Source organism: Lynx rufus, unplaced genomic scaffold (assembly GCF_022079265.1).
Source record: "Lynx rufus isolate CCGP_SWC_20201006 ecotype Redwood Valley unplaced genomic scaffold, mLynRuf1.p SCAF_15, whole genome shotgun sequence".
NCBI lineage: Eukaryota > Metazoa > Chordata > Mammalia > Carnivora > Felidae > Lynx > Lynx rufus.
In genome coordinates, this window is record NW_025814829.1 from 31,836,208 (window position 1) to 31,861,046 (window position 24,839).

The 24,839-nt window shown below is 34.9% G+C and overlaps 1 protein-coding gene across 5 annotated transcripts in view; it reads left to right on the forward strand.

Moving 5' to 3' along the window:
- The window catches only part of RCOR3 (REST corepressor 3), a 53,094-nt gene extending 30,284 nt beyond the window's left edge, over positions 1–22,810 (forward strand). For 3 of the 5 annotated variants that reach the window (XM_047076793.1, XM_047076794.1, XM_047076797.1), the window contains 4 exons: positions 2,822–2,899; positions 11,398–11,455; positions 19,474–19,715; positions 20,182–22,810. In XM_047076793.1, coding sequence (XP_046932749.1) covers positions 2,822–2,899; positions 11,398–11,455; positions 19,474–19,715; positions 20,182–20,526 — 723 coding nt within the window. In that variant the 3' untranslated portion in view covers positions 20,527–22,810. The remainder of the gene's footprint in view (positions 1–2,821; positions 2,900–11,397; positions 11,456–19,473; positions 19,716–20,181) is intronic. The other 2 variants (XM_047076796.1, XM_047076795.1) reach the window with 2 other exon arrangements.
- The last annotated feature ends 2,029 nt before the right edge of the window (positions 22,811–24,839 follow it).

The following is a 24,839-nucleotide window of genomic DNA, read 5'->3' on the forward strand; positions in this document are numbered from 1 at the left end:
ATACATATTGAAACTCTTGAGGATGATTTTTATTGTTTTTCTGCAGTGTGGGAAATACAGCCATCATTGGAGAAATGTGGTTCTGTTTCTTTTCTTTTTCTTTTGAAGATGCAGGAGCACCCATAGGCATTTGCTTTTTGGAAATATCCACTGGAATGGCAAAAGTATTTCCAGTTGCATTGTGTCTCTGAAAGTGATAACATGAGTTAGATTGGATTATGTCATTTTAATGTATTAAAGCCAAGGAAAACCCAGTTTTGATGTATGAAAGTCGTTCGACTTTTTTTTTTTGGTAACATGGTTAAAATTTTTAAAAAGTGCTCAAAATTTTTTGTTTTTTTATTTTTTGTTTTATTTTTTTTAAGTTTATTTTTATTTAGTTTGAGAGAGAGAGAGAGAGGGAGAGAGAGAATCCCAAGCAGGCTCTACACGGCCAGCACAGAGCCTGATGTGGACTTGAACCACGAACCATGAGTTCATGACCTGAGCCGAGATCAAGAGTCAGATGCTTAACTGACTGAGCTACCCAGGTGCCCAAGTGCTCAAAATTTTTTTAAATAATGAAGGGATAAAATGTACTCAGTCACCTGTATTTATACTTTATCCTTGACACTACTACTTCACTTATAGCTTATATTTATTGATTTTTATGAAGGACCTTCTTTAAAGCTTTAAACTCCTTTCTCGGTTAGTCCTTTGATGTGTGACGTAGTAAAGGTTTGCACTCTTGGGTTTATAAATTCTACTACTTTTATATCCCAGACCCATCTCCTAGTGTCCAAACGGACTTCTCCCTTACCCACTCCAGTTACCTGTTCGTTTTGCATTCCCTGTCTCAGCACCACGTACACTCACTTATTCAGGCCAGTGACTGGAGTTACCCTTGATTCCTGAGTCTCCCCTGTCAGCTTTTCACAAGCACATCTTAATTTTGTTTCCAAGTTATTTATTTTATCCGTCTGTGTGCCACCACCATCACCCCTTCTTTCCTGCTGTGGTAATTGAAGTCCTCAGTATTTCTTCTCTGACTTGTTAGATTAATTTTCGTCTTCACTCTATCCCCTTCTCCAAATTACAACTGGAATTATTGCTCTAAAAAGACAAATATGGTTACATTTACTCCCTTGCTTAAAAGTTCTTCAGAAAGTTTCCTTTAGTCTTTAGGCAAGATTCAAATTCTTTGTTCTGGCCCAGCCTAACTGCTTTCCTGTCTTTTCTACCTGCTGTTCTGCCTGGAAGGCATTTCCTGCTCCAACCTTATCTCCCTGCTTAATTCTTGTTAATCCTTTAAAACTAAATTTAGGTGTCATCTCCTTTGGAAAATTTACCCTATTTTCCCCACTACCCACACCCACTAACACTAACTCCCTTCTCTCTCTTCCTCCAAGTCTAGGTTGGGTGTTTTAGCATTTACTATACTTTTATATTTATCTCCCCACTAATCTATGAAATCTTTAAAGACTGAGACTTTTACATTTTATCTTTGTATGTCTAACATGGCTGACCACATTTGAATGATTTCTGAGGAAAAAATTTCCACAAATCACTTTATAAATATTGTCCAAACTAAAAAAAAAGAGCAAACCAAGAAAAAATGTAACCAAATGAGCAAAAAAAAATCCTAACCCTTAATAATCTAGTAAATGTTAATAATATTTCTAGTAGAATAGTAGTTAAAAACTTGGCATGGTTCAAATTCACGTTCTGCCTCCTAGAGCTGTGGCCTAGGGAAAGTTTCTTGACTTCTCTATGCCCTACCTTCCTCATCTCTAAAATGGTTACAGTAAAAGTAGAGTCAGTTCTGCTATAAAGCTTGTTTTGAAAACATGAATCTGTTCCAACACAACTGATAACACTAGGAAACAATTTGAGTATAATGTGCATTTTGCATTTGGTTATGTTTGATTTTTGTCAGTGAAAAACTGTACCTAGCTGAGTATATATCCACACACTTGAGATGTGTACTATCTCCCTCAGTTCACTGCATATTACGAACCACACACATCCACATGTGGTATTAAAACTTTGCATCTGATTTCAAATAACCTCCTTCTACCACTTCCCAGTAACTCACAAGCTGCAACTGTTTTGACACTACCTTCTATAAGCAACCTCAGGTCTTTTCCAAGGTGAAGTACCATCTTTATTGTAGCATTTGTGAATTTATTTCTTATTTAGAATGTATAAAGCTATTATTTTTATGAGGTTCCTTTTTTTTTGTCATCGATGAGGTTTTTCAGTGTTGTGTCCCTAACTCTGTTTCCCCATAAGTCCTGTGGTTTTTTATTGTGCAACTTTGCATAGTGGGCTGATTTTTGAGAATGCTTATGTCAGGTTATAGCAGAACTGATTATACTTACTTCACAAAATAGTTGAGAATTAAATGATTTATTACATGTGAAGCACCAACAGTGATACTTATAATTATTAAAATTATCATTCTTATTGGAATAATTATTTGATCAAAACATTATGGTAATGAGAAATAGTAATGGAATTTAATTCCTTTATATACCATTTTTCTTATGAGGCGATATTGTTAAAAGATACTCAGATACTATGATTTGTAGACTATTAGTTTTTTAGATATATATATATATATATATATATATATATATATATATAATTAGTTGATACATATATTAGTTGATGTGGGTATTAGTTGAATGGCCCCAAGTGTGATAAAGTATAAGTGTTTGTCCTCCTGAAATAAAATTTAAGCAGGTTTTGGTATATATCCTATATCCTTTTCATTTATTAAATATTCATACATTTACCTAAGTCTGTGATCTGATTCATACTTTGGGTTATTTTGTTGAAGGTTCAGAATGCTAAGCAAGTAAACAGTGCACTTAAACAGAAAATGGAAGGTGGAATTGAAGAATTCAAACCTCCTGAGGTATGTTATTGAAGAATATATGTGACTAAGTGTGGTGAAACCTTATTCTTTGAATTATCTATCCAGTATTTACTATTTTGGTCACATGCGTTGTTAATACTTTGAAGATGTCATAATGCGGGTAATTTGTCATGTCTCTATTTTGTCATTTAGATAGTTAGTCTTTTGAGACTTGGCTAGTGATTTAAGTGAATTCATTTCTTTCCTGCCCTTAGCAATTCATATCAAGCGAAGTAGGGAAAAACAGTTATACAAATAGGCCCAGTGCACTGAGAGTAGAAGGTAATTGAGAAGCAAGCCAGTACATCTCTGGGTCTACAGCAATATTTGCTCGAGGTGTGTGACTTGGTAATACAACAGGAAAAAGATTACAATAAAAGGAGCTCATTTAGCAATTTTAATTTTTTATTTTAAGGTATTTGTCTTTTGATTCAGATTTTGTGTTAGGATTTTAGTATGTGGACTTAATTAACATTCTTATACCCCTGAAAATGTGAAATCTAAAAACAAGATATAGATTAACCTTTTTCTCAAGCCTGTCTTGTATTTCGTCTGAAATCTAATATATTTTTGATATTTGTGACAATTGTAGGAGTATTTAAATGCCCGTAAAGTCCAATCAAATCTTTCTACAGAAGCTTCTATTTTAAATCTTTTCTCCATTCTCTCTTTTTAAGACTCCTATGCTATGCTTCATATCCTGGACTTGCCTTTCTATGTATGTAATAATCAAATAATCTTATTTGGTCCTAATGTGATGCCCCGTACCCCAACCCCCACGCCCCATCACAGGTTGCCTGAAATATCTACAAATGAAATATGTGTGAGGGGCTGGTGGGGGGAGGGCAGAAGAACAGTGCTTCAGAGCTAATGCACCATATTCTGTCTCATTTGAATCTTTTAGAAAGGAAGAATCATTAGGAATAAAATTGTTTTTGTATTTTTGTTTCAAAGGCCTCTTTCAAGAAGGCTAGATAATGGAAAAGAATAAGATATATATAGACTAATAAAATATCTCATTCCAAAACCACAGGTTATCCGGCAAACATTCTAGTGACATTTCTATTTATCTAGAAATAGTAATACAAAGAATACTACTTTATATTATTGTAACAAAAATTATTTTAAATTTTACACTGAAATTATTTTAATTTTATATTTATGCCTTTAAATGCATAAAAGCCAAAAACTTTAAATGCCTACAATTTCATAACTTAAAACTTAAATTTTAGGGGTGCCTGGGTGGCTCAGTCAGTTGGATGTCTAACTGTTGATCTTGGCTCAGGTCATGATCTCATGGTTTCGTGGGTTCCAGCCCTGCTTGGGATTCTCTGTCTTCCTCTCTCTCTGCCCATCCCCTACTTGTGCACATGCTCATGCGTGCTCTCTCTCTCTCTCTGTCTCTCTGAAAATAAATTAACTTAAAAAAATAGCAGATACTGAAAACATGGGAGTACCTTAAAGAACTTTGTCAATAAATTTGAAAATTTAAATAAAACTCAGAAATTCATAGGAAAATCTATCTCACCAAATTGTTTTAAAAAGAAAATGTGGGGGCGCCTGGGTGGCGCAGTCGGTTAAGCGTCCGACTTCAGCCAGGTCACGATCTCACGGTCTGTGAGTTCGAGCCCCGCGTCAGGCTCTGGGCTGATGGCTCGGAGCCTGGAGCCTGTTTCCGATTCTGTGTCTCCCTCTCTCTCTGCCCCTCCCCCGTTCATGCTCTGTCTCTCTCTGTCCCAAAAATAAATAAAAACGTTGAAAAAAAAAAATTAAAAAAAAAATAAATAAAAAGAAAATGTGATAAAGGAACAATTAACATTTTTTTTCATAAGAAAACACCAGGCCCAGACAGTTTTACAGAAAACATCTACCAAATTTTCAAGGAAACTGATTCTGACCTCAGTATTTCCAGAAAATTGAAGGATAACCCTCACTCATGAACATTATATAAAGTAAGACATGAAAAAACAATAGCACTTACAACTTTATGCCATCTCATTTGATGCTCATATCAATCCCAAGAAGTAGATGAAGCAAATACTATTATTTTACACGATAAAACTGGGCCTCAGAGAGGTTAATTGGCTTGATCAAAGCCACACATCTAATAAATAGTCAAATTTTGGCTATATTTCAAAATCTTAGAGTTCAGTTGAAGTCCTAGATTAATATCATGCTCCCTCTTACTTTTGAAAGTTTTCATTTAATAGCAAAATTGTATATTGATTCTCACATTTAAATGCAGTTTTGGGGTTAGAAGTTATCAAACATTTATTACATCTTTTGGGGTTTTTTGGTAAAAATAATGATAAAATGAAACTACCAAAATCTTAACATTCTATTATCCATAGAGTGAAGTTTGAATATTACTTTGAGATTGATTTATTGAACTCAGATGACTTGAAAAAATATGTGTATTTTATTATCTAGAAAATACCCAGGATATATTTATATTTATCATATAATTTCTGTTGCTTTGCAGGGGAGAATAACCTGAATAGATACATTTCAAAATACTAGATTAACAGTCACAGTAAACACCTTGAAAAATTAATCTATCCCCTTTTCTTTAGGTTAGTTAATAGGATTTCTACCTAATACCTAACAAAAGAATTTCATTAACCATTGGAACAGTAGGCTACTAAATGATGTAACTCAACAGTTATTAAGATGCTTTACTTACTCATTTGGTTGTATTTGTTGTTTTCATTTAGGAAAATATTTGGTGAAGAAAGTCCATTCACTCCCATAAGTATTTGTTGATCACCTATTTCATGTAAGGCACTGTTTTAGGCACTGGGGGAAGTGCGTAAGGGAAAGAGGGGACACATTAAAATGAGGAAGAGATGGATTTTTTCATCTGCTTTAAAAAAAAAACAAAAAACACCACCTTACCGTCTAGATGTTATCAGACGAAATGACTGAAGTTTTGTGATAGATTTACAAGTAAAATGCTACAGGAAAACAAGTGGTAATATTCATTCTTGCTAGGATAATCAGGAAAGACTTCCTAACGGGAGATGTTTTAGCTGAAGTTTGAAGGATGAATAGGAGTTTTACACATAAAGAAAGGGCAGATGGAGGGAATAGTATGAACACTGGCTTGGTGTTGAACAGTACATTCAAACTATGTATAAATCCAGTGGGGAAAAACCAGTCAACAGGTATTCCCTGAGCACTTAGGATGTGCTCATTGTAGTGCTGATTACTATTCAGAATCCAGTGGAAGTGTAAAACATAAAACAGTTTTTTCTCATGAAGCATGTTGTCTACTTAGGAAGGCAAAGTTGGATGCAGAGGATGAGTAAACATGGTGTATGAGAGAGATATTAACAAGATTGGGTTTCACAGGGACTTCTTTATGATAGAGAGCAGTGGGCAAGGGCAGGAGTATAAAAGTCTGAGAGCTAGGAAGAGAAGTTTGCCTTTTAAATTAAGTCAAATGGGAAGACCTATAAGTTCCTCCTATAGGAAGGATGTAATGGGAATTTTTAATTTTAGGAAGATTATCTTGGTAGTATTGCATAGGCTAAGTTGGAATCTTTATAGCTGCTAAAATACTAAGCATGTGAGTGATAAAGTAAATGGTAAAAGGAGTTTTGGGTAGGGTCAGGTATTAATTGTAGGAGTGGCCAGCAAGTGATAAATCCAAAGAACATTGCCAAATAGAAATTAATGTATCTATTTGAAACCGTGTAAGAGTGTTGGGAGGAGTGGTGACATGTGGGGTTATGCTTTGACTTGTTTTAGTTGGAGGTAGGTGCGTGGGGACAAGGAGATTAATGAATCCAGGAAGAAAGAAACTTAAAAAAGTGCTTTTTGAAGCTAGAAATTTCCCCATCTGTGGATATTTTCATGCATAAGTGGGTGACCTCCTTTCATTACAGATATTGGATGGAGTTTTCAGCATTGGATGAAAGGTTTAACTTGGTGACCTTTCCTAATTCTTTCAAGTCAGAGATAGTATGAATCTGCTACTGACAAAAATGGGAAAGATGTGAAGACTGATTTAACAGGGAAAGGATGCAGTGAAGATTCTGAAGGATCTTCTAAGGATGTCATAGATTCTTCTAGAAGGCTCTTTAGGCCTTTTATTAGTTTAATGACATTATACATTGGATTATTTTAGTTTAGAGTAATGTGTTATTTTTAAAACAACAGCATTTCAGTTGGGGCTTTGCTGTAGAAGTATGTTCTCTGTGCTACTACCTAGCTAGCCACAGTTACTACACAGTTTTAGATTGCTAGATACATTCTAGTTGTCCTTTCCTTAAGTTAAATCTCTACCAAAGTTTAACAGGAAAATCAGTAACTTAAAGGAATCCTGTATATTTAAAAAATTTTGACCCTGTTTCTCCTTGTCTTCCCTTTCTTCCACTGCTTCCCTTCTGTCATACACAGACTTTCTAATTCATGCAATTTCAATCCCCCTCCCTACATTTTTCAACTGAAGCTGCTGCTTAAAGGCTAACACTGGTGCTAGTGACCGAATTCCACAGCTCTCACTCCTTTCCCTGGCCTTTTTCTGAGCCCTTGACATAGATGACAGCCTCTCTTTCTCCCTTTAACTTCTGAGAGGTGATGTTGTCTTTTATAACTATTATGTTCCCATCTCAGCTGTAATTTCCTTTCTGTACATAAATATAAGCATTCTCCCAAGTTTTTATCCTCATTCATTTCTCTTCTCTTTGGAGACAGCATACAAGCTCATCACTTCAATATATTAAAATTACATCATATGTACATGTAAATGACACAAACTCAACCACAGATACTCAGCCAAATGAAAAAGAATGTTTAATAATAGCAAGTAGAGTAATGCTGGCAGTCCTGCCTGGACTCCATTTATCAAGCATCTCCCCCAGAGTGAGCAGTTAGGAGGTGGAACTGTGAATCCACTGTTTCTTGAGTCAGCTTCAGCTTCCGTGTGCCTCCTGTGTGAGCAGTTTCCTTGACTTGAAATTCTAGTATTTATGTATGTATTCATGTTGTTCATTCGTTACTACCCTGAATTTCAACCAAAGGCTTCATCTAGGATTCACTGAAAAACTAATGGTCCATTTCAGTGCTGGAGGAATACCTGGCCATGTGGACTTACTGAGAGATTGTGTGCCTGTCTCCGTTACCACCTTTAAGAATATTTCAAGAGTATGGGGCGCCTGGGTGGCGCAGTCGGTTAAGCGTCCGACTTCAGCCAGGTCACGATCTCGCGGTCCGTGAGTTCGAGCCCCGCGTCAGGCTCTGGGCTGATGGCTCAGAGCCTGGAGCCTGTTTCCGATTCTGTGTCTCCCTCTCTCTCTGCCCCTCCCCCGTTCATGCTCTGTCTCTCTCTATCCCAAAAATAAATAAACGTTGAAAAAAAAAATTAAAAAAAAATAAAAAAAGAATATTTCAAGAGTAATTTGGAATTAAAAGCAAAAATCTTTCTTTAATTCATGGGCTGATTCTAGAACCTTCATCTAAGTAAGCTATGGCTCCATTGTTTTCCCTCAAACTTTTTCCATACCCTTAAAAACTGTGTTTACATGGATGAACCTGTTTTAGCCTCAAGTGGATCCTGAGCTCCACCTGAATGTCCTGCTTAATTACCTCATTGTCAGTGAATCCCCAGTCACTGTCACCATCTTAGCCTTGCCTTCCCACACCTCCCCAGTCAGCAATTCAGAACTTCTTAGGTCCTTAACAGCACCACCCTTCTCCCAGCTTTGTGGACTTAAAGTCTTATTCTGCTTAGAATCCTCTTTCTCTCCCTTGTTCCCTCTCCCCCAAGAAATGATTGCTTATTAAATTTAGTGTGAACTCATTAACCTTGATATTTACTGCCCTTCCATAAATGATCCTTACCATATTTTAGTTTAGTTAAATATCACCAACTTTCTAGGATTACTTATTAGTTCTTCCTAATTGTTGATCTGTTGTTGCCTATACATGATATGCCTTCTCCTCATCTTTGCCTTTCAGAAACTTATCCTGTTCTTAAACCCACCTCAATGTCCAGCCCTTCCAACTTTCCTTCTTTTTTGTTCTAGTCATTGTGACTTTTCCCTCTCAGCTTTAAATTCCCCATATACTCTGAACTTTTAATTTTATTAATAGCTATTTGTGTTTTTCCTGTGTCCTGATTTGCTTATAAGCTGAAAATAAGTTTTCATAGTGCGTGTTACTGCTCTTTTATTTTTTGTTCCCTTTTCATTAATGGTACCTTTTCTCCCAGTTTCTGCCTTTCAGGTTTAACAAACATCAGTTAATCAACTTCAACTTCAGTTGGCTCAGGCATTGTGCTAGAGGTTTTTAACATATGTTCTAAACGTAGCTTTACAAAAATTTTACATTTATCCTAAATTTAATCTTCAGAACACTTGTAATGTAGTATTACAGGAGATCTTCAGTATCCAATGTTCATTAATCTAAAGGATTCATGGATAAGCAAATTTGCCAAACAAGAGAATATTCACTGATGAACTAAGCACTTCTAAAATTAGGCTCTGCTCACCAGCTATCCCTCATTAACTCTGGCTGTTATCTTTCCCATCCATCACATCAGCATCCTTCTCTATTACTTCCTTGCTAATCTAATGCAAATACAGCACAAACCAAAATGAAATTATAAACCTTGCAAAAGATGCAAAACTTCATAAAGTCTATGAAAGTACAAGAGAATGGCTTTAATCACTTGCAAAATTGTTGACAGATGGGTATTTAGCAGAGTTAACAATTGAAAAAAGGTTGATGACTCATATGCATTTCAAAGAACAATTTGAGTAGCAAAGAATTAAGGGAGGCCCTTGAAAAAATTGTTGGAAGTTTTCAAAACAGAATTACCTATTATATGCTCATGTTACAAATTTCAAAGCTGGTGAATGTTGTGCCATTATACTATTATATGCCAAAAATAAAAAAATAAATAAAAGCATATGAGTGAAATCATTAACTATTTAAAAAATAATTTTCGTAAGTTTTAGTTTCATATTTCAGATTAAGTTGTAGTCAACCCTTTATTCTTGTTTACACCATTTATTCTGAAATACCTGGACCTTTTAAAAAGGTTCTAGAACAATTATCCTTGGGTACCAAGGACCTCTTTTATCTACCTTTCACAGCCCAGGTGGCATCAGATTGCCACCTCAAATATTAGCTCCCATTCCATTCTTGTTAGCCCTCTTTTGGGGGAACATATGTTTAAAATTTTGAATTTTTCTTTTGTTGTCTCCTTTTGCTTTTCCATTCCTTCCTTCCTTCTTTCGTTTTTACGCTTTTAAACTTTGGTTCACTCTTATTACTGCTTCTTTATGCTATAGCCCCCTCTTTCTCTTGACCTTTTTGCTGTTCTTTTGTTTCATTGCCAGTATCCTAACCTTGAGGCTTATCCACTGTCTGTCTGGCCTTGCCTTGCTATCTCTTTTAATCTCATCACCTGGTATTCAGTGCTCTCTGGTTTAGGTTTGTCCCTCCTTTATTCAGTCTTTTTTTAAACTTTTTTCCTTTCTTCTCTAATAATTTTTTTCTAACTTAAATTTTTTCTTTTAGTCTTTCTTCTGAATGCTTGCTTTTTATACATCTTCCTCATGGTGAGAAAGTAGATGTACCCAGAACCTCTTTGTACTGTAGAAACTCTTATTGCTAAGACCTTGAGTGAGATAAGACCTAAACACTTGTTCTCAAAGAAAGCATTTCTTTCTGTTTTGCTATCCATCCATGTATTACAGCCTATCCATCCATGTATTACACCAGGACAATTTATCTGGTAGTTTCTTCTGCAAACCTCTGTAGGCTGGTGTACTTATTTCTGTCCCTCCTTCTTCTGCCAGAAGTCCTTGTACTAATCAGTGAGTATACACTAATGAAATTTGATTAGGTGTTTAATGTTCTAATTTTGTCATAATAAAAATCCTAAACTTGGATTTTTTTTTTAAACAAAAATATTGGGAGAAATGTGGGGAGGTCTTGGGGGAAAAATCTGTTCTTATAGTGCGTCACTCTCTGCTTCAGAAATTAAAAGAAATATTTTAGGAGTTAGGCCTCGTCTCTAGTTCTATATTCATTTGTAACACTGGTTTTGGTGGAGCAAGGTTAGGTTTATTCTAAATATGAAGAGAAAAAATTTTAAAGAGAGTCACAGATCTTCTCTAAAGAAGATTAATTCTCTTAAATGTTTAAAACCAAGCTAAAATTAACACTTGCCATGTGTGGTAGGAACATTGTAGTTGGAAAATGGGTGACTAATAGATTTTCTCAGTTTTAATGCCTCTGACTAGAGTATAAATGTGAATGTTGTTCATGCTCCCAAATTGGTACATTTCACTTTCATTATCTTTTTGTGTGGGTAAAAGGTAACTCAGAATATATTTTTTTAATCCTTATAAAAACAGAATCTACGTAAATCAGAGTTTTAGTAATCTCATGTCTGTGATTTGGTGAAAAGTTAAAAAAAAAATAAGCACTTTGGAAAAATGTCTGTCTTCATATCCTCATTAGGAAACTTCTCTTTAATTTTGTAGTCAAATCAGAAAATTAATGCCCGTTGGACCACAGAGGAGCAGCTTCTAGCAGTGCAAGGTATATTAAAGATAAGCAGTTATTGTTGTTAACTATTTAACCTGTCATGAAAGGTGACGACCATAGTTCTTCCCTTTCTTTAGAAATGGATCAAGAAAGAGCTCTTGTGTTTACCACAAAGTCCAGGAATTCTGTTTTGTTCTTGTGGATGTGACTTACTGAGCCTATATGCATTTTGGGTCCTGTACAGTGTGTAACACATTCTCAGCCTTAACCATGACGGTGATGACAAGCTCAAACAAGTCATATGGTTTCTCTGTGCCTTTGCTTCTGTGTTCCTGCAGTTGGGTTCATTCTTTATATTAGTCATTGATAATTCATCATTAAGAGCATAAACTATTATGTTTCTGGTTTTTCTAATTACTCTGTATAATAGTGTTTCTCTTGATAAATGTCAGGTACTGAAAATATTAGTGATACATTTTCAACGTATTGTAACTTGAGATATGTGACACTGAATGATTAGAAACCCAATTTTAAAAAAATACATATATATGTAAAACAAAAGAGAGAGTTAAGAGATGCTTTTAAAAATATACATAAAGCATTTAAAATGCACTATTTATAAGAATGCTTTGTTGAATTATATGACAGAACACTTTTTGTATTATGAATGCCTGTCGGCAAATTGGAAGCATTATAAACTTGGATTTTCCCATGTTTGAATTAAGGAAGGGCAAATGTATATTTTTTATTCAGTGTTGTAGCTGTGTGTTGTTTTTTTTTTTTTTTTCTTTTCCCTTCAAGATAAACTGTCTGCAGGACTGATTGTGTAATTGTAAGTTTGGTCTATAATTTCGTTTTCCTGGCTGAGCCCTCTTTGTGTTGAGCGCTAATAGCTGCTAGGTCAGTAGCTACTAGCAATTTTTTTTTTTTTATCTAAGAAAGTTGGGCCCCCGTGAAACATATAAGTACTTTAAAAAATATTTCTAGGTATTCAAGCATAGAGAACATATTTAACTCAAAAATGATCTGCAGGTATCATTTGGATATGAGAATAATGTAATTAAAAACTGATTAATAGACAACTCTGCAGTTTGGATTAGAGCGAGTAAGAATTACCTGGCCACTGTGATTAGAAACTGTCACAGGACGGTGCCAACACGGTGATATCATCCTTCTCTTTGGCCTATACAGCACAAAATAGGCATTTCATAAACAGAATGCTTGATCCTACGGAGGCAGGGTACTGGACGTGCAGTGAGCACATCTGTAATTGTGGAACTAAGTTTCTGAATGAGTCAGAACAAAGCTTAATTAGTTTATAATCTTCAGTAGTAGCCAGTTTTAAATTAGAAACTATTTAAAATTCAGATTAAAAAATTAGCAGGAGCACCTGGCTAGCCCATTTGGTAGGTTATGTGACTCTTGATCTCACAGTCATGAGTTCAAACCCCATGTTGGGCGTAGAGCTTACTTTAACAAAAAATTTTTTTTTCCCCAGAGGCTGCTTCATACTGATTTGGATCTGTGACTTAATAGCTCTAACATAGTTATTTGAGGAGGCATTGCTTTTATTGATGTAAAGCCTGTGTTCTCTGTCCGTCCTTGTGTGTGTGTGCGTGTGTGTGTGTGCGTGCGTGCGTGTGCGTGCGTGTGTGTGTGTGTATAAAGCCTGGAGAATTTAACCCTGATTTCCAGTATTTCAGTTGCTTAAAGGTTAGTATACTAACCCTGTACTCTAGTATAAGAAAATTATCCCAGTAAAGGATTTTCTGAAGAGACTTACTTGGGAAAATCTGGGCTGATGTTTCCAAAGCATTCAGGATTTGATAATGTTCTGCAGCACTGTTTTTAAGTGGTAGAGACCATTGAGTCTTATGGCTGGGCTGGATGTGATGCAGAGCTGCATTCAAGGAGAGGGACAATGGCAAGGTTTACATTTATAGTTTAAGCTATATATTTATGTGGACATTATCTCAGCTTATATATATTAAAAGAATAGTTATGAATATAATCAAACATTTCCCCTCTGCTGAGATATATTCAGTATTGTATTCTTATGCCCATTTAAAAAGTAATCCTTAAATAAATCATACTGATGTGGCAATTGTTACAGAAATATGCATGTCTTAGGATTTTGAAGGTACTCTCTTAATATGTTAATGTTATTTTATTTATTTTAACTCTGTATGTGGAATTTTTGTTTCTCTTTGGGTTTGTTAAGGGTTTTTTTGTTTTTGTTTTTTTTCATTTTGGGTGGTTTTTGTTTCATAAAATAAAATAATATAGAGCTATTTGTGTCCAAAATAGTTATTTTAGGGAAAATTAAAAAGTGCCTTTTTTGCTAATGAGCCCACACGTTTATAAAATTCTTAGAAGTATGTCTTATAAACAGTGCAATCACATAGTAATGTCACCTGAACCTGAGTCTCAGTGTAGGTAAGGTACATAACTGCAGTTTTTTTTTTTTAACTTTAGAGTTTGCTATTCAGAAGTACCTGTCTTAGCGGGCAGTTGTTTGGGTTTTTTTTCTCTTTAATCTTTATTTGTGATAAACCTTTAGATGATATTATTCTTATGACTGTTTCAGTTTCACAAAGTAAATCATTTATATTTTGATATTAATAGTTTATAAGCACTTTATTTTTAAGACATTCTGTGTGTATATTCTGATTGGATACTCATTTGTTAAATGCTTTTTTAAATCTTGCTCATAGTTGACTATTAGAGTGACTTGGAAAGAGAAATTTGTAAATTCTAGTGTCATTTAGTGAGATTTATAATTCTATTAAATAAACTTTTTTGTTGTAACTCTTTTAAAACCACATAAATATATTAAGATCATTTCCTAGGGCTTAAACATATATTTCCCACTTTTTTCTTTTTACCATATACTCATATTGTTGTTAACTAAATACTACCATTTAAATAATAAATATTTAAATAAATAATAAACTATTTTTCCTTCTTTCTCCCTTATTTGGAAGGGGGGAAGTCATGCTCAGACCAAACAAGAATATCTGTTTATACTTGTGTAATCTATCACTTTACTAAATGTTAATTTTAGTTCTAGCTATGTTAAAACTTGAGTAACATTCTTCAAGAGTCCACAGGTAGGATATTATAAACACCAACTAATTTAAACCTCTAAAAGTACTTGCTTAGATTGGTATTTCTACATTTTCTGTAATCTGTTCCAGCCTTATGTGTCTGTGTTTTCTTACTATAACAAATTAGTTAACAGTGAAATTAATTATAGTCTTCACAGTTTGTGTTAATGGAAATATCTCTGTTTATGGCTTGTGTCATCTACATATAAATATTTTTTCTAATCTATAGTGCTTTTAGAATTATCCTAAAATCAATCTTGATATTCATATGATAAACATTTCATAACAAGAATTAAGAAAGGAATTAGATTCTCGGTGTGTTTTTTTTTCATGTAAAATGGAACAATTATTAGCTGTTTTCAAAAAATAATACGTTTAAATGATAGTACAAACCATTGACTCTTTAAAGTGTGTAGAGGCAGAGCATGGTATTCAATATTTATTTTAGACCTTCTCTTAACTGTGTTAATCATTAGTGCTAAAAAATAATACATCCCCCACCTAAAATATTAGTGCTATTTTAAGGTAAATGACAAGAAATTTTTCCAGTTTTATCAAGATGTCAACTTCAATTTTTAGTTGTTTTTTTCCATATTGCCTGCCTTCTCTTCTAAAACAGGAAACGACAAAACTGTTTAAGTCAGTTATGCTTTTACACTTAAATGTTACCTTCTCTTCCTGTAGTTTGTATGTTTCTTTTGTTTTTAGGAGAAATTAAGTAGCAAGTCTAGAAATTGTCTTTCTAATTTTATCTCATACGTTTTTAAAAAGCTAGAATGGTTCCTAAAGGAGGGGAAAACAGATTCGGCACTTGATTAAAACATAGGGATTGTAACCCAGTACATGAATGATCAAAAGGAAATGGAAATAAGTGATTCATATTTTTCCATCTAAAAAACACCTGTTTGCTTTAGAGAGTTTCTTCTATCATAAGGTATCATAAGAATGGAGACCCAAAAGTATCAGCCCTCTGATGCATGCACTTCAAATAATTGATTCAAAATCTCCAGCATTTTTGTGATAGAATTTAACTTATAACAGGGAAGATTGGAACACAAGACTCAGAAGAGAAAGGGTAGACATTAGAAAGAGAATATATGATTTTGACTTTTAGCCCTCACCTACATGGCACCATTCACTGTCCTACTGCTATTGATAATCTTTTTTTTTTTTTTTCACCTTAATATGAATTCTTGAAGAGATTTGCAGGAGATAGAAAGAAGTGCATGTTCCCAAATGGTTTGAGTTTAAAATTAATCTTTTTTTGATAGGAAAGAGCTGTATCCCTGGAGTTTCTGGATGTCACTATGTTCTTATTTCAAAATGGATTTCCTGGTTATACTAAGTATATGCTCACTTTAAGAAATTTTGTTACAAGAAGCAGGAAACAATATCCTGCCTCCCCCAAATTTTACTACCCAGAAGCAGCTTGCCACTGTAATGTTTTGATTTATTTTTTTGTAGTCCAAAATCAGATTTTAAAAAATAACTTTTTAAACGTACCAAATGCGGTCTCAGGATATCCCTTCTGTCTCAGGAAGAAAAAAAAAGTCTGTAATTTCATGTCCAAAGCTGGGAAACACCATGCTACAAATGCTTCTGAAGTTACAATCTTACTAGCCAAATTAAAAAATATATACGAATATGGTTTTTGGGGGGTGGAATGAAGAATACTGTTTGGAAAATGTGGGCTTTTATAAAATGTAATATCAGTCATATTTTTATATTAATTCCCAAACAGAACTTTAAAAGTGTATGTTAAAGATTCTAAAGTATCATTTGCCAGCATAGGAAGCCAAGTTGTTCACTGTAACTTTCAAATGAACTTTCGAAATTTGACTGAAAATGCTTTTCTTTGTCTTCCTGGGAAATTTACAATTTACATCTTCCAGGATTTTCTAAAATTTCATTCTAGTAACCTTTAAAAACTGACTTTTTGCCCTAAAGGTGAGAAGTTTAATTTAAAACCATGGTTCAGATGGACCTAATAAGCCTTTTTCATCTATAGAAAGAGAGAGATTTAATCATTGTGTTTAATTCCCTTGCTGATAAATCAATCAGATGGCCTTGCCTATTACAAATTATGAAAAACAAATGGACCACCCTTCTTCAAGGTACAAATTGGCACAACAGTAGCTCTGATGTCCTGTGTTGTTAAAGTTAGTTCCTCTGCTTTGACTGCCCCTGCTAGGTTTTCCTCCAGAAGGCTAGCTGGGGATTCTTCTGAAGGAGCTGCCCCATTAAGTCTTCAGTTGGTGTTTCACTAGAGTTTACCTAGTTAATCAGCTACGGTATAAACTTAAGAATTCCACCTTCTAACCAAAATAGGCTGTTGAGCCGGCATCATGGGGAGTGTAAAGGTGATAAAGAAGTTAGCTATATGTGACTCTTGTTTGGGGAAGAAAAATCAATTCTATTTCCTGAACACTTTCTGTGTACTTATATTTCATTGGACAGTACTTCCTAACCTTTCTCACATCATGGCATACAAAAAAAAATACAAAATTTGTCACAACACACTGGGGAAAACAGATGAGACTACTGTTGTCCAGAAGGGACTGCCAAAGAGCTCTGGCTGTTCCAGAACCTGCCCAGCTGTCCTGCAGGCTGAGGGGATTAATATCCCTGAAGGCCCACTTGTTCTCAGGACATGAGTGGGATCCTCAACCAGACTCCAGAGGTCTGATCTGAGCCTTAAAATTTTGCAAAGTAGTTTATATAAGACTGGCATCCATGAGTTAATAATAAACATACCTGGGTGACTCAGAACCTAGGTGACTTGGAAAAGGTCCTTGATATCCAGAGTATCTGACAAAACTAAGGCTCCTATAGGAAGTAGTTTTGCTTTGAGGGGTCTGTAACTCTGGAAGTGCGACAATGTTGGTGACACGGTACAGTCCATGAGCAAGAGAAAATGGGAAATCAAAAAAGGGGACAGCTATAAAATGGAATCAGACATGGGGACAACTTACTGGTAGATTTTGGAATATATTTTGCTAAAGAAATAGGTGTTCTGAGCGTTATAATATCTTCATACTTGGACTCAGTTAATTTTAATGTGACTTCTTGCTAGAATACAGAAGAACTAATCTTAGATTTATTTGAAGTTTTCATTTCTAAACTCATGTACTCAGTAGATTTGGTCATTTCTAAAATGTAAACTAAATATCCCTTGAAAATTAGTACATCGATAGAACACTGTGTCTGATTTCTAAAGAGTAGTTATTTTCAAGTGCAGCAATCTCAAATAATTTGTTATTTTCAAAGTATAAGTAATAGAGAAGTACTTGAATATATAGAAGTAATTTCTAATATTAAATAACCTTGGATTTCTATTGCCAAATAAGCCCTCAGTGGAACCTAGTCACCATTAGAATTTATACTCAACTACAGAGTTTAAACTGGACATTAGCTCATGGATTTAAAGAGAATTTATATTGCTAAATGCTGTAAAGAACGTCAAGTGTCATAATTTATTATCATGCATATGTCTTCGCCTTTGAGAACAGAGGAAATGAGCATAGTTTATAAACCCAGAACTCTATATTAAAAATCACTATAGCTTAATAATCTCAAACTTCTTGCCCAGAATGCCCTTTAAGATAAAGGAACGCACCATGGAGTCAAGCCTAGCTAGTTGAATGTAAGCAGGAGATACTCATTCCCAAGTTCTCCATATAAAAGAAGGGCAGAAATTAAAAGCAAGAATTTTGTCATATCATGATGCTGCTTTAAGAAGATAATTGGGGAGATGATACCAATAGGTACCACTAAGAACGTGCCTAGCGTTTTTCCTGGGGTGTTAACATATCCTCATATTCTCTCATCTGTGATTGTGTACATGTTGAATTTATTTAAAGCCCCATGATTCTGGTTGCTTAGGTTAAATTACGGACTTTAATATCATAAGTATCATTTTTTCCTCCTTTCTCATGTCTAATTAATGAGTTACTGTTTCTGTATTTTAAACAGTAGTTATCAAATTGTAAAATCAAAATTTTTGACAGCTTTTATCTTTTGAGCTAAGTGCATCTCTTTCTAGAATGAGTCAGTGAACCTCCTTTTACAATTCCCTTAAGAGCAATTTATTACCCATCTGATTACAGAAAGTCATTTCAAATTCTGTAGTATAATTGACTATCTCAAGTTCATAAATCAAATGTAATCTTTTGTTATAGTAAAACTTCCATAGTGAAAAGTTAAGTTCTCAAATAACTGAATGTGCAGTCCTTCCTAAATTTACAGTAGTGACAATAAGCCCAACAAGCCCTCTCTGCAGTACCGCTGGGACTCCTCCACATGCACAGCCTTTGCAACTGTTAGAGGAGTTGAAATCCAGCTACCTCCAAAAAATAGCTTCCCTTGTTTTTGTCCGTCACACTGTGATGATTCTTTTTTGTGTGTGTTTAAATTCTTATTTCTATACGTTGGTACCCTGGTGAGATTAGGCAAGTAATCATAGTGAAGCCGATATTAAAACCAAATTATAACGCTTTTCTTAATGGGGGAACTCTAAGACTACTCACTCAGTCCATTGAGGGGATAAAAGAGATGGCTTATTCCCATCCAGTTTTGTTTACAAACGGTGTTGCTCAAATTTAGGTGACTGGCTACTAGGGAAATAAATGAATGTGGAATTGAGGATGGAACAAAGAATTCAATGCTTTACAATAAATGGACTGTATTTGAGAGTTCAAGAAAGGATTGGAGAAAATAACTGAGTATGTAAAAAATGGTAAGTTCCTGATTGTTCAGTTGAAGGCAAGTGGCTGGCTCGATGAAATGACGTAATTGATAGTTTTCATCTGTGACCCTGATATCTTAGTCTCTATCTCAGAATTGAGAAATGAGCAGTTTATGAGAAAGGATTTTCATTGCTGGTATCTTTTGTGTGTGCATGATGTGTAGTACACACAGCTCTCCTTATTGATCCTTCACAGGTGTATTATTTACTTTGCCTTCCAGGTGTCCGCAAATATGGTAAAGATTTTCAAGCTATTGCAGATGTAATTGGCAACAAGACTGTTGGCCAAGTGAAGAACTTCTTTGTAAACTACAGGCGTCGGTTTAACTTAGAGGAGGTATTGCAGGAGTGGGAAGCAGAACAAGGAACCCAGGCTTCTAATGGTGATGCTTCTGCTTTAGGGGAGGAGACAAAAAGTGCTTCTAATGTGCCATCAGGGAAGAGCACTGATGAAGAAGAGGAGGTGTGTTTGTGTATGGAATTTGAGCTCATATGAGTTGAGGAATCATTTTGTGTGGTGTTCTGTAAGGTTAATTTGTCAGAGGACTAGCTAAATGAGCATGAAAGGTTGACAATACACTTACTCAGTGGTGCCTCTCTCGTGACTCTTAAGTCCTAATGACATGCTAAGTTCTGATCCCAGAAGAATGGAGAGTGTATTGTTCTTTCATAGTCTTTATTTTTATTTCCAGTGTTAAGCTGTTTACTAATAAAGATGCCTGTTTGGTAGCTTCGTTGCTTTTTCGGTTTTTGGTTTTTGTTTTGTTTTGTTTAAAATAAAAGAAGCTTGTGCTTCCAAAAAACACTGGTGTTACGTTTTTGTTTTGTTTTGATTTGTTTTGTTTTTCCTGTGACAGCCCAAACTATGTTGTATTAAGTTCATTAGGAACTATCATCTCATACATGTATTTTTGTTTCCTCACCTCTAGGCACAGACCCCACAGGCTCCTCGGACTCTGGGTCCATCACCTCCTGCCCCATCATCCACTCCAACACCAACAGCCCCCATTGCCACTCTGAACCAGCCTCCACCACTTCTTCGTCCAACACTGCCTGCTGCCCCTGCTCTTCACCGGCAGCCTCCTCCACTCCAGCAGCAGGCTCGGTTCATCCAACCCCGGCCAACTTTAAATCAGCCTCCACCACCTCTCATTCGCCCTGCTAATTCTATGCCACCCCGTCTAAACCCAAGACCAGTGTTGTCCACGGTCGGTGGTCAACAGCCACCGTCACTTATCGGAATTCAGACAGATTCACAGTCCTCACTGCACTAGAGTTAAATTGGACAGAGCTACAGTAACTTTTCACCCTACCGTTATACCAGTGCTCATCAGACTGATGCAAAAGAGGACAGAATAATCCTTCCTAGATACTGAGGCTGCGAACTAGTTCTGTGGCAGTGGGCTAGCATAAGTGGATGTCTAAGAAATTTTTTAGTTCATGCAACTGAACTAAATGTTATACGATAAAAAGCCTACGGTTAGCCTCCTTTGTAGAGTATACGTTCAGTGACATGATCTCATTAAAAGAAAAAAAGATTAAGTATTCTATATACCAAGGTTTTCTTGTTTTATTTTTACTGTATTTATTTTATTGAGATTCTTTATATTTCTGCCTCTTCATAGTCAAGGCTCTTAGTACAGGAATATTGACTTAGGAATTGTGAAAACTCCTTAAGTTTCTTAAGGATGTTTGACTTTTTTCTTTCTTCCTTAATTTAATTTTTAACAACATTTTCCTATGTTAGGAGTGCAAGAATAAATAGCCTGCATTTCAGATTTTGACATATGTTCATTTAATGCATATTTAAGAAATTATAGTGCATATCCCTTTTTTCAAAAAATCTTGCTTTTTTTTCCAAAGGAATTTTAATATATTCCTTTAAAAGAAAGCAATTTAATCAATTGCAAAGCAATTATATGAAACCACAAAGAATGTACTGAACCTACTAACCCTTTAACATACACTTCAGGGTCCTAGTACAAAGTCCTTGCTTAAAGGTCATTGACCCATCATCTATCAGTAATAAGAGGATCGGAATAATAATTTTACGTACAAATGAGGACTTAATTTGTTGAAGTACGGTGTCTTTAAGTTCCTTGAAGATGGAGTTAATTTTGACTTTTTTTTTTTTTTTTTTTTAATGTTTCTAAATGCTATCTGCTTTTAACTAGTTGCCTATATTCGGGGACGTTAGAAGAGAATTATATTTTGTCAGTAACGTGGAGATAGTGGTTATGGAAGCATTTATTTACAGTACCCTTTTTGTGTTTAGGTTCCGACTTAAAATTGCCCTCATACTTATTAATATGGTCTGCATTTAATATAAAGGATGTTTTCTTGATAAATCTCTATTGTACTATTTGGATACATTTGTGTATTCCTTGCAGCCGACCTGTGCTTGTGGGTTTGGTTTAGGGTTAAATCATCAACATTATTTCATAAAATAAATTTAAGAATTTGTTCTGTGTCATCTAAAGATGTATCAGTATATTGTCACAATTGTGCTGTTAACTTAAAATGCTGAGACCCCTTTTTATAAAGAAGCAAAAACATTTCAAGTCTTAATTGAACTCATAAATCATTAAGTACCTACAAAGAATATTTTGCAAGTAATAGTATTTCAACAATGTGTTACTAATATTTTTGATACAGTGATTTCATATTGGAATCATGACTTGTGCAAAGGGACAGATCACTTAGATTACTATCCTAGTGAAACATAAGGCTAAATGTTTGCACATTTACATTCTCATATTTAAAACTACTTGACAACATCTAAGGCCCTAATTTATGTTTTGAGAAGTCATATATTCTCAGTATTGGAAAAATAATCCTTACCATTGGCTCTAAAGCCTTAAAAGAGCTGTAGATTTAAATTCATTGTTTAGTTTCAATTTTGAAGTTTTAGATCACTCTTCTTCAGAAGGACCTTAAGTTCTGGCACAAACTTTTTCCAGGGTGTGTCTTTTCTTTCTCATTGGATCATCTTAAATAGTTCCTGCCCCTGGATTGTAACTAGATAAAAATCTGATTTAAAATCCTTAATATTCAAGAATTTATACTTATTTTTACTTTAAAAGCCACGAGGGGAGGGGGGGCAGTTATATATCTTAAAAGAAAATATCTAAAGCATTTTTCTAAAGATTGTCTTGCATATGTGCATATTATACAGCTCTTATTGTCTTGTCTCTCGTCAGTAGACCTTCAGTATACAGTGTGTGGGACATGTCAGTCACGTTGGTCAGCACCAGCATCTGTCCGGCTGTTAAGTATATTATGATTCATTTAAAAATCTGTTCTATCCCACCCGTGGGCCAAGATGCTGTATCTGAGGGATGTGCTGTGATTTTATTTACGTACACTAGAGCACACAGTAGAAAAATCTGAGCTTCATTAGTAATATGACACATGTATATAGTGAGATGTCTTATTGTGTGCTTTGCATATTTTGTAAATATTTTGCACGCCATTAATTTTCTTTTTTGTTTAAGCAGTGTTTGGCCTGGAAGAGTGATATGCTTGCTGCTTAATCAAAGGATTAAAGAGTTAAAGGTGTCTATGTCTTCTATTTTTATATAATTTCATGCTGTATGAGGAATTTAGGACCTCTCCACTGTGAAATTCTATTGGTTTTTATAAAAAAGCAAAATCTAGAAATATTTTAATGACCATTTCATAATGTCAAGGTTATCATTTTTGAAAAATCTACACCCAAGTATTTCATTACATAACTAAAAATAAATCACACTATTGATATGCCTGGTAATATTAATGAAAAAATATTTTTTATATATTCTTTAATTCCAGTGTAATATGGATGGAGGTAAAGGTAAGTTTTGATCATAACTTTTCCTTAATAATTTTACAATTAAGTGAGTAAAAATGTAGAATAAAGATGAAATATAAAATTCTGTATTAGTATAGGCCAGCATTCTTTTTAGGAATAAATGTAGGGAATAAGCAAAAAGTAACAGTCATGATTTAAAAAAAAATTATTGCAAGTTTTTTGTTGAAGTACCAAGTTTAGTTGGTAAATATAGTATTTTAATGTTTCTTCCTGCTATCCAAGGAATATTACTCAGACATGTTAATAATGGCTGCTCACTTAACACTAGAGTATCAAGGTCTCCTCAAAGCTACTAATAATCCAACTTAGAACTCAGAGCAAGATCTATGTTTCTCTTTGTGTTTCTCCAAAATGATGAATACATCTGGACTAGGAAACATAAGAAAAAGAAATTAACGTCTGTTAGTTTTTTAAGTTAGGCATTCATTATAGATATCCATAAGAAGATAACCGAATAAGTAAATGCAGAAAGAATCCAATAATCAAGTCTGAGAAACCACGTGATACAAAATGTAAGAAGCGACCTCATTTTCTCGCAGCATTACTGGGAGTACATAACTGCCTTCTCCTAGGACAAAATAGGTCACCTATAACCCCTCCTAACTTCAATCCGTATCATAACTTTACCTCAGTGAAGGAATGTTCTGCAGCAATAAATTTTAGTAGCAATGGAGTTGGGAAGTAAATTACTGAATTGCTCCTGGATGTGTGTTTGTATCAAAAGACCATGTGGCTTTATTTGCCCTTCCTTTACTTGCAAAAGTCTGGCACACCTAAGGGAGAATGATGAAGACCAGGAATTAGTGTTGGGTTGAGATGTTTTCCAGATTTAAAGTAGACCATTGTTTACTGATAAGGGAATGGGTGTTTACAATGTGGTTAATTGAAACTTGAGAATCCTAAAGTTGGAATTTGGGTGAGCAGAGTCTCTAAGGAAAAGATGCTGGGAATGCGAACTGGAGAGATCTAGGAGCAGTCTTCACAATATAAATGGCAGAAAGGCTAACCTCCCAGGATGCTTTATATAATGTCTTTTTTCTCTGTTATATGGTCTAATCTTATTTAAATATATGGGGTGCAGTTACCAAAACTAAGGAGGTCCTGAATTAACACCACAACAAAAGTTACTTCTTGAACTATCTACTTAGCTTACTGCCCAGAACAGCTTTCATGATTGGCAGGATTTGGCTTCAAGAGGCCTCTACTCCCGAGACCATTTTTTTTCACAAGCTGTAGCTTTTCCAAGAGTTAAAACAATCGATCGTTGAAGGGCTTGTTGCTTGACTTACGTTAAAAAAAAAAAAAAAAATCCTCCCTCTACTGTGATGACTCTTTTCCAACTCTATTGAACAAGTTACTTCACCTCTACAATCCTCAGTTTATTTTTCTTCCCTTCCAAAATCTTACTGAACTGACAGGAAATAACAAAAATCAAAATAACACTTAGCAGTGCTAGAAAGCCAGGGGAGGTACGACCAGCAGATGGAGACAGATTATGACAAAACCTCATAGAATTAAGGAACTTCCCAACTCCATGAAGGCAAAAGTACAGGAAAACAGTCTCAGAAGTATCCCATAATAACCTCAGATTAGAGGCACAGATATGGAACAGCCCCCAAAGATTTCCTTCCTGGTATTCATGCCCTTGTGTGTGGGTTGGATGTAGTGACTTGCTTCTGACCAATAAGAAATGGCAAAGGTGATAATGTCACTTCTATGGTTAGGCTAAAAGATTGT